Source organism: Thalia democratica, chromosome 2 (assembly GCF_965202585.1).
Source record: "Thalia democratica chromosome 2, ktThaDemo2.hap1.1, whole genome shotgun sequence".
NCBI classification, from domain to species: domain Eukaryota; kingdom Metazoa; phylum Chordata; class Thaliacea; order Salpida; family Salpidae; genus Thalia; species Thalia democratica.
In genome coordinates, this window is record NC_139166.1 from 22810803 (window position 1) to 22821488 (window position 10686).

The window sequence follows — 10686 nt, forward strand, 5'->3', positions numbered from 1 at the left end:
ACTGGTTTAGCTGTATACTATATATATATCAGTATTAAATATCATAAATTACTCATAAAAACACATTTTTACGTAAGTAAGTACATAAAAATCTAACTCAAGTAAGCTGTAATAAAACATTTATAAAAATTATTTTATAAGCAATTTAAATTATTTATATCTTAAATATTTAAGATTTTTCATGAAAATTTATAACAATTTATCAACTGTCCTTTAGACACTAATTTAACCTTTTAAATTATGATGCCTACTTTAAAAGGGTTAAAATATTGACTTTTTTATAAATTATAATTAATTTATATAGGTCTAAAATTTTACTTTACATCAACTTTACTTTATGCACTGAAGAATTTATAGAAAAATTCAGAAAAAAAAGGTTAAGTAAAACATGTGTTTTTCAAAAAATTAAAGTAAACAATGTTTCAATCGATATTTTCAACCTGATAAAACAACAGTTGTCTTATATCCTTACAATACACTTAAATTCAATGTTTTATAAAACTTGATACAAAAATAGTGCAGATGAAAATATTTTTAATTTAACACGTTTAAAACAATTGGATAGTAATAAAATATCATTCAGGACAGACTTTAATACGTAGTTAAAAACAAGGTAAAATTAAAATTTGTATCAAAATGAATGATTTATCTAATTTTAAAGGCAAGACAAAGATCTTGGTTTAAATTTTAAGGCAGCTTGCTGAACAAAAGGTATAGTCGAAAAATACAAACGAAAGGTTTGTTTTGATTTTCATTAAAAGTGCAAAAATTTAACATTACCGTGCAAAAAAACATTAACCCAACCGAAGAGATTCACTATTTATTTGTTCCTTTTAATCCAAACCTCATTGTGCCTGTTGAACAATCTGAACGGACTGTCGTACCCGACCGCGTAGTAAGATTCAAAGTTCAAACTTTCATCTGCTATTCCGTCCTGTTGTTAAAAATATACTTTAAATAATAGCATATCAGCTTACGGTTAACAAATTAGTTTACTTTAAAGCATGGTAGCTACTACTTGTTGTTACTCATTATATGTTTTGTGTAATCCAACTACGCAGCTTTCATGAATTTCTCACATAAAGCTGCACATTTTGTCACTAACAATTACCTGGATTATATTTTAGATATAATCAAAAGTGTTTTGTTACACAACAATTTAAGTTATGTGATGTCTTGAATCATCATTCTGCTATGAAAAAAAAAACACAGATTTCAATTTTTGTAGAAGAAAACTGAACAAAAACAGAAACAAAATTACTATTTTTGCTTTATTTCTAAAACTTCCTACTAAATTTTTTTTAATTAATTTTTTTGCTGGAATTTATATGACTCCTGGTTGCTTTTGAAAAAGCATTTATACTTTAGCCTGAAGACAGTGATCCAGATTGTAGGAGCCATTTAAATGCTTGTAAATAAAATGTAGCTCTAACTAGAAGTCTTGAAAACTTCCATTAAAAAATTGGTGGTTTTAGTCTGTATTTCTAACATAGAAAAAAGTAAAGTGTATTATGCAAAACTAAAAGTTATATAAATGCAAATTAGTTGCCATTGATCAAATTCTTCAATTAGAGTTAATTTTTTTTTTCTAGTAGTAATGTTTTAGATGAGCTTAGTAACTCTGACAATTATTTAAAGTTTTCAAAGTCTTGTTAAACACTATTTTAAAACAGGCATGAAAACTACAAAAGTATAAGTAACAAAAAAAAGTCTGATTAAAATAAAAGTTTCAAAACCTAAATGTTTTTTGTATTCTGTTTCTAAAACTTTTGCACAAAGGAAGACAAAAAAGCCTTATATAAACTGCCAACAAAACATATGTTTTTCCTAATTATTTATAAAAGCATTTGAAGTATTTGTACTAATTGAAGCTTGAACATTTAGCTTAGTGAAGCTTTAAGATTTCTAAATAATATTTTTACACAAAATTTCCAAATAACAGCAACAAAAATTCTAAACTTTTTAAAATAAATCATTTTTTCTTTTTATTTTTTCTTGAGTATAAAAATAACTTAAACTTAAGAAATTTTTAAAGTTTATAATAAGCCCTTTTTATAAAAAAAAAACTATAAATCGAAAACATTTTAGAAAGATATTTTGTTAAGTCTGGATAACTTTTGTTACAATAACACTATTTTTTAATTTAGATTAAAAAACTTGATTCTCAAATTTCATATCAATCCAAGAGATATTCAAGCATTTGTACTGACAAACCCTGATATTTTGCCAACATGTAATAAACGTAAATGTGATAAAACTACCTTTTATTGCAAATTCAAGTATTTTATTTAAAAAGAGATTCAGAAATTAATAATCTTCTCAAAAAATAAACTGATTTCGACTTATTAAAGAAATTAATATTTTTTCAAGCATCTGAACTGAGAAAAACTGACATTTTGTCAATATTTCCGAAAAAAAAAAGATTTATCCTGACGCGTATGAACGCTGAATACAAAATACAGTATTGGTTTAACTTTTTAAATGACGTAAAGTTCTGCTAAAAATAGAAACTGCTTACAGTGCTTAAAAATTAGTTATAAAGTACTTATCATAAAATTATTTTCAATCACAAATTTTTAAAGCTCAGCTTACTTATATTTATCGAAAACTATTGGAAAAAAAAGTACTGCCTTTTTAGTTATTTTAATTTCATTAAAGCCAAAATAATCTTTTTGAATTAAGTTCTTCAAAGTCATTGTCATAAGATTGTTTTCGAGCCGTACCACTGATACAACATAAATAGACTAAATAGTCGATTGTCAGAAATGCACAAAGGTACATTTTTGCACAAATTGAAATTTTTGCACGAAGAGTCACTTTTGCACGGGTTTATTTTTTTTATTTTATATTTTATTTGTTTTACATATTCTTCACTATCACTGTTACCCCTAACCCTTGGTCTGTATTTTCTATTTTTCTGACTTTTATTTGCTTTTTTACTATCACTATTACCCCTAACCCTTGGTCGGTAAACAGTTCCTTCTACCAAGCAAAACTGTCGCTCTTGCAAAATTGACCCTCTGTGCAAAAGTGACTCTCTATGCAAAAGTTATTCTTTAGGGAAAACTGACAGGTCTCGAGACTAAATACCTAGTTACAGTTTAATATTAGTTTCAATTTTTCAGTTTTTTTTTTTTAAACGAACTCACTAGATGATTTTAAAAACATTTTTGACTAACACTATAAAAGTAGTTTTTATAAATAAAAATAAAAGTTTTAAATTCAGGGAAACATAAACAAACTTTAAAAATAAGAAAAAGCACTAAAAATAGATAGAATAAATAAAAGTATTAGCCTGAAATAACTTTCTAAGATTCTCTATTAGAGTTGCTAATCATTAGTATACTATTTCAGTAGTTTATGTTCTGGTAACAATTACTTCTATTTAATGATATTTTAAAATATTAAAACTGATTTTTCGAATATTCTATATGTGCTCTAAGCTTTACTATACAAGATTTATTTTTGGATTTCAAATAAAATTTTTTAACTAAGTTTCTGTAAAAAAACCAAGTTAAAATAACCAATTAAAGCATTTTGTAACCTTTTAAAAAGTTGTTTCTGTTTACAGATAGGTGTTTCATTATCAGTTTATTAAAGTAGTTAACTTGTACTTTAGTACTGAACAACTATTTAATTAACATTTTTAAACATTAAAAAAATTCAAAAATCCTAGTACTTTCAATAACTTAAAAATTTTTTTTTAATGATCTATGTTTTTACAAAAGTACTAATTTCCACGATTTTCTAGTATTCCAGGCTGAATAGACCGTGGAAAAATGTTACATACTTAAACTAGCTTCATTTAAATATAAGTTCTCAGTATAATTTATAAGTACCAAACAAGTTTAAGCTATATTGCTGCACAACTACACAATAGAATTTTTTTTCTTTTTGACATTGCAACTAAACAAAATGACTTTGTGGCGTAATAAAAGCAAACAAACCTTCTTCAGGTCTTCTTTTAGGTTGTCAATTTCTCTGGTCCAGTCATTTCCGTGGGCCCTGCCGCCAAAAGTCCTCACGTAAACTTCCATTTCCTCCCTGCTTTCCGTGAATACCCCCTCTTCTTTTGGTTCGGGGGGATTTCCCTGATATTTCTCTGGAAGGTAGAAGGACATCACCACCTTTTTGTTGAAATATTTTATTATATATTTGAACAACAACTCATTTAAAGTAAAAGCTAAAATATTCCAATAGATAGATTCTTCAAGCATAATGTACATAAAAACTTGAAAAATTTATTTTGTTTTTACAGTTGAAAAAGATAAGTATTTATTGCAGATGTAAGTACAGTTCTCTTTTGTAAGTCTACGCACTTTTTTGGTTACGCATTTTAAAATTCCAAAAAATACGAAAAAAAAAAGTTTGAAATATTTTAAATATTGAAATTTTCTTGTATGTTCTGAACTAGTAATATATTGTTTTTTATGTATTATTTTAGATGTTAATATATGTGAAGGTATATTTTCCACAATATTGAGATTTTTGCATTTTTACTTAGTGCCTTTCATAAGGAGCCTATTGAATTCAATGGCTTTGCTCTTTATATTTTAGGTGTTTAGTATCCCCTTTAAATCAAACAAGGTACAATTTTAATTTACTAAAAATGTTCGTGTCATAAAATTTAATTTAAACTCAATAAATCTCTTATATTAAGCCAATTTGTTCCTTGCCAACCTAAGATGAGTTTTGCAGAACAAGTTTAATCTTAGGTGGGTAAAGAAAATAGTAAAATATGTTACCTTGTATACACATAAACAATTTTAATCAAAAAAAAATTCACAAATATGTACAACTTGAATGATAAGTACTTTTGTCAACTAAAAAAGTGGAAAAGTCCACTAATAGTATTTTATCAATTATAACATAAGAAAATAGCCGATATAGTTTGTATATTACCTATCTCTCGTTTAGTTACACACTTTTGCTGTGACCACAATGAGCGTAGATTCACGAGAGGTTACTGTACTTAGTTTTTTGTCGTTAGCATTTAACCAGGTTTATTATGTATATCAAAGATAATTATAGTTGTGCATTTATAAATCTTTTAAATGCTTAAGTAAATTTAAAACTTGAACGATTATTTATTTTGACTTATGATAATTACAATAAACACTGAGATAACAAGTATATAATTTTTGAAAATAGTGTTATTAATAAAAAAACTGTTTGTAACAAATGGAATGATAATTACTTTAAACAACACATTAAATTAGAAAAAGAAAAGATAAACTTTAAATATTTACCAACCACGAAAAAACACACTTAAAAACATTTTTGCATCAGGCAGTTATTAAATGTAAATAAAATTTTGTTAACTTAATACTAACGTATTTTAAGGTAAGTTTTTGTCATAGTTGTTTGAGAATAACAAATAAAAAAAAAACTATTAAGTTTATATCAACTTTCTGAATGTTGTTAGACATATCATGCATGCTGTATTCAGCTATCTTAACTAGATAAGTTTTAATACCTTCATTATTTTAAGCAGTCAATGAGTAAGTTTAAAAAAATATCCCATTAAAGTTCAACTAAATATTCAAGTACCACTAGTTTAAAGAACAAGTGTCTTTTCACGAATGTTTTGCTATAAATTTAGTATGATTGTTTCTTTAAATATCGCCGTTTTATAAGAAATAACTATTGCTTAAAAAAAAACAGGATTGATCTATTTTTGAAATTAGGATCTCACCAAATCAGGTTTTAAGCAAATAAAAAGGCCAAAAACATCCAACTCAGGATCCTGGTTGAGGTAGATCACTAAATTTAAGCTTACAAACAAATTCCAATACTACTTTTAAAAGAAATTCTAAATTCCCCTATGGCTTTAATTTTTCACTAAAAATATGTACAGTTTTAAAAGATTTTTTACGAATAAGTCAGAGAAAACATTATTAACAAAAAAATTGAATTTGCCTAGTTTTGATTATTAAATGTATTATATTTAGTTACAGATATATCTATTCTTCTAAAGATGGACTGACCTCAAGTAGGGAGTGAATGTAATGAAGAAGTAGTAAACAAGTTCCTGAAAGAATGGACAATGTTTAAAGACAGCACAGAGATTTCAGAGCCAGAAAACATCATAAAGTGTACCAAACCTGTGATGAAGATTTAGTAAATGCTATTCTAAAGGGACATACAGACGTAGTAAATTTAAGTGAGCAGGAGCTTATAGCAGCTTGCAGGTCAAGCAGCTTTCAGTCATACCTGTGTCAGTGTAGTTTCACAACTTTCTAAAAGTATAATGATGACTGGTTTAGTAGATGAGAATATCTGCAAGGAGGTGCCAGGATGGGGAAGTCTAAATGAGAAGGATGTGAAGGAGACAATCAGTTTCGTATAAGCAAAATAAATGGCACATAATGTAATGACACAGCCTGTTGTTACAGGCTCAGTTTCCACAAATCCTAAAGAAAAATCATAAAAAATAAGTTGTAAAAGAATTTGAAGCATAAGTGGTAGACCAGATGAAAAGTTTGTTTGGAGCAGTAAAATTAAGTAATATATTAAGTGCTTTGTGGGCAAACAATGCTGGACAAAGTCCTAAAAAAAATTTATTAAGGTGACAAAAAAGGTGTTGATGAGCCAAATTTACTTTTGTTTGGTGGATTATGTATACACAATTTTGATTGGGCAGTTGATGTTTGTGATAGTATCATTAAATCAAAGTTGATCATATTACACCTTTAATTCTTTGAACGGGTGAAAAGAGTCAGTATTACAAAAAGATTTTATAACTCAAGTTGAAGCTTGTTGATAAACAAGCATACACTTAAATACACTCTAGCAAAATAAAAGGGTGCACATTAGCACAATGAAATCAAGCACAATGGTGGTATAGCTAATTTTTGTATCCTTTCTTTATGTGAAAAAAATTACTGAAAAACTCGAGGGTCAAGGAACAGATGCACCCTAGTGCACAGTGGGACCTTGATAGCTATCTGAAAAAAAAATTACAAAAAAATGTGTTTTACCAATTCAAATAAAGATGGTAGCAGCCAACAAAGAACAAATCAAAAAAAAAAAACTTGGGATACTTTCATTGAATTTATTGTTAAATATTAGAAAAATAAATGTCACATAGGAAGTTAAATGGTATATATCAGCCCAAGCACTAACAAATTTTACCTTTCAATAGATTTCTGCACAAAACTTGGTACAATAAGTAGTGATTTTCCTTGCATTTGTGCGACATTGAATCATATACTATCCATGAAGAAATTAAAACCTATGATAGTTTGAAAGAATTGTCATTTACTTGCGTTTCTGCAAACAATCAGAAGACAAGAGAGTAGCTTTTAAATAGGTAGACAGCGTCTACATTTAATAAATGTACTTACCATTTTTTTTTCTAGAAATGACAGGTTTACCATTGAAAAAAAATATTGATGTAGTCGTCATTTCTAGAGTAATTTACAACAGCTGCTCTGATTCCCAAACAATATGAAAAGATACTGGAAGAAATTCTGGATAGGGATACTCAATTAGGCGTACTTTATTTCTGTCCAGTTAGTGACTCTTTATGTTACAGGGTTGCCACTTGCTTTTTCAAAATTTTTTCCAGGTTTTTCAAATTTCTTCCAGGTTTTAAAAAGTACACATTTTTGGGTTTATTTTTAGTTTAAAGTTAAATTTAAGGTAAGAAACAGTGTTAAACAGTATAAAAAGATTGAAAAGATACTGTAAAGCTACTTAAAATGTGTTTTTTAATAAAAAAATTTTTGGTGATGACAAATTTTTTTTATCTATATGGTAAATTTTTTGAGTCAAACAAAAATTTTACTACTAAATATGTTGAAATTCCTAAAAATTCCAGGTTTTTTTCAAAATTTCTTAAATTCCAGGTTATTTTTGCCTAAATTGTCAAATTCCATGTTTTTCCAGGATTCCAGGTAAAGTGGCAACCCTGATGTTAAGTCACTTGAAAATTTAAGTGAGTACCTAAAATCATTGCCACCACTGAACTATGGTGATCATGTAACTATACAAAACCAGGCAGGATTTTTCATAACAAGTGAGGGAAAAGTATAGTAGAGGAGTTATTAAACTAACCACCAATATGTTGTTAAGATTAAAGGTTCAGGTCTGTTTGATAAGTTTCTTCAAAAAATAAACCCTCATTGTTGCAAATTTCTAAGCAGTATCTATCATTTAAGAAAAGCTAACATATCATTATAGAAATGTGTTTTTTCTGGTGATAACAAAAAAGGGATACTTATGTTTCTTCTTGCTCCTAAAAGGTTGAGAACAAACCTTGAGACAACTATAAAATATTTGCAAGGCAAAACCAGCTACATGTCTTCATCAGAGGACTCAAATTGTGCAGACCAATCTTCTGCAAAGCAGAGAAATGATATATTGTCTTCTTTGGAGTTACAAAATAAACCTGAGTTTTCTTAAAGAGATTTTGTTGGCAATGCAGTGTCACAAGAAAATGAGCTGGAGCACTTTTCATGGTTGCCAAAGGTTTTCAGTAAGTTTCTTTTAGGTTGAGTTTCTTTCAGGTTTAAAAAACAAGTTTTGGTCCATTCTTAGTTTAAAATTAAACTTAGGTAAAAAAAAACTGTCTTAAATAGAAAAAAAAACGAAAAAGATACTGTTAAGCTAATATAAATATTTTTTTAGTATATGATAGATTTTTAGTATCTAGTTGAAATTTTGTTACTCCACATGTAAAAAAAAAATAATTTCCAGGTTTTCCCAAATTCTTTAGTGATTTTTGTTTGAAATCTTAGTTTTTTTTTAATCTATACTGTCAAACTCCAGGTTTTTTCAAGATTCTAGGTTTTTTGGAAACCCTTAATCTTGTCATCTAAGAACCATGACAAAGATTTAAAATGCCTCAAGTGGTACCCGTAAATTTGTTTAACTTAAGTTTATTTTATTGTTTTAAAGTTGTTTGGCTGTTTTTAGCAGTTTTTCATATTTAGTTACTTATATTGACAAGCTAAAACAGTAGTGTTATTTTAAATTTTGACAGTAGAGACTATTAACTATACAATAAATAAAATTTTGTTGAACTTAAGTGTGTGTTTGCCTTGAAGTAAAACCCTGTTTTTAAAAATTGCAAAACCAATAATAGACTAAATTAGTTGTAAAATAACAGTGTTTTTGAGTTTAAGTTACTTGATTTGTTTAACTGAAAACTCCATTTAAATTGACAGTTTGTTTTTTTTAAATTCACTTTTAAGAATTAAAGAAGCTTAGTTTTTTCTTTGCTGCTCAATGTCTCCCTTGTATATAAAATCCTGATGAGATATATTAGTATTATCTAGCTATAACTTTAGGTTTCTGTTAATAATTAAATTTATAATTTGTGTTTCAGATTTATCATTCTTGAAATTCATTGGTCAATGAAACTCTAAACACAGAAAAGATATTTAACTATAGAAAACTTGAAAATTTACTTAGTTTTTATAAACATTGTTATTATAATTGAAGTATGAGGTAAGGTTAACTATCAAATGTATTATAGCCTTTTTTTTAAATTTCAGATACAAATTTTAAATTAACCTGTATATGTACTGTTATAGGAAGACTTAGTAAGTATTTATATACTGTTTGCAACAAAGAATGTATAAATTTAGATAACAATTTTTTTTTTAAACAAATGCTTTCAAAAATTTTTTTTTTTCTTAAGAGATATATAAATTTGAAATTTATTCAATAAGTACTTTTGTCACATAGGAAAATAACGTTGGAAATAAACTAAATGTATTATGACGTATAAATATTATAGTATTTCTACAAATACGAACTTTAACATGTATAAAAAAATTTTAAGTAGAGATATATATGTTAAATAGTAAATTGTCACTAATTTTGCTTTTTCATTTAATGTTGCTTGTGTGTTTAATTAGGATATTTTCTTTAATCAATATTGGTTACAGGCTGTAGAGTTTGCTCTGCTTACATTGTTTCAAAACTTTATCTGATACCAGAGCTTTGACAGTGTGTGCAATTATTCAACCACCTATCAGCATGCACTTTTGACATTTTCTCAAATTAATTAATTCAATTCTGAATATATACCAGTACTTTATTGGCATAAAAAAAAATCAGTATAAAAAATGATAACACTATTAGCAAAAAACACTATGAAATTGTTAGCAAAAAACCAACTTGTGTTTCATTAGTTTGGCCAGATACATTCATGGTCACGGGAACAGTCATTGAAACTTTTTCATTTGAATCATTAGACCCCCTGATGTACCTGAACAACTTTCTGAACAGCCCTTTCGTGCTGTCATCAAAATCCTTGCCCTTCAAGCTGGTGCTCGTCCACTTTGCTGCCTTGTACCTTCTCAGCTCATAGTTGGTTTCTCCCTTCTTTTCTTCCAGCACTTCAAATGCTGGTTCTTCATATTTGCTGATAAAGTCACCCATTTTTGTATTTTTCTCACTTATTAAATATCTGATAACAATATCAGTATTTTTAAGTTAATTCTGTAACAAACGAGTTGTTCAACTAAAGTCTTGGTCTAAGAAAGAAATTTTATTGTCATAGGCAGGGTAAACCATATTTTCTCATTACTATTCAGTCTTCTAAATAATTAACAAAGTTACCAGTTACTTATTACATGTAATTTTAATTATAATTTTGGACATAAATAAGAGACTTTGAATTTTAATAGGTCCCTTGTAGAAGTGCAAACTAGTAAAGTAAAAAAAAAAATATTA

The 10686-nt window shown here is 27.3% G+C and overlaps 1 protein-coding gene across 1 annotated transcript; it reads right to left on the reverse strand.

Annotated features, from left to right (window-relative positions):
• Positions 1-522: 522 nt before the first annotated feature.
• Positions 523-10445, reverse strand: LOC145829556 (heme-binding protein 2-like). The gene is made up of 3 exons (XM_082937395.1): positions 10129-10445; positions 3948-4127; positions 523-934 (listed from the first exon to the last, which is right to left on the reverse strand). Exons 1-3 carry the CDS (start codon positions 10390-10392, stop codon positions 821-823), a joined length of 558 nt encoding a protein of 185 aa, XP_082793521.1. The 5' UTR covers positions 10393-10445; the 3' UTR covers positions 523-820.
• Between the last annotated feature and the right edge of the window lie 241 nt (positions 10446-10686).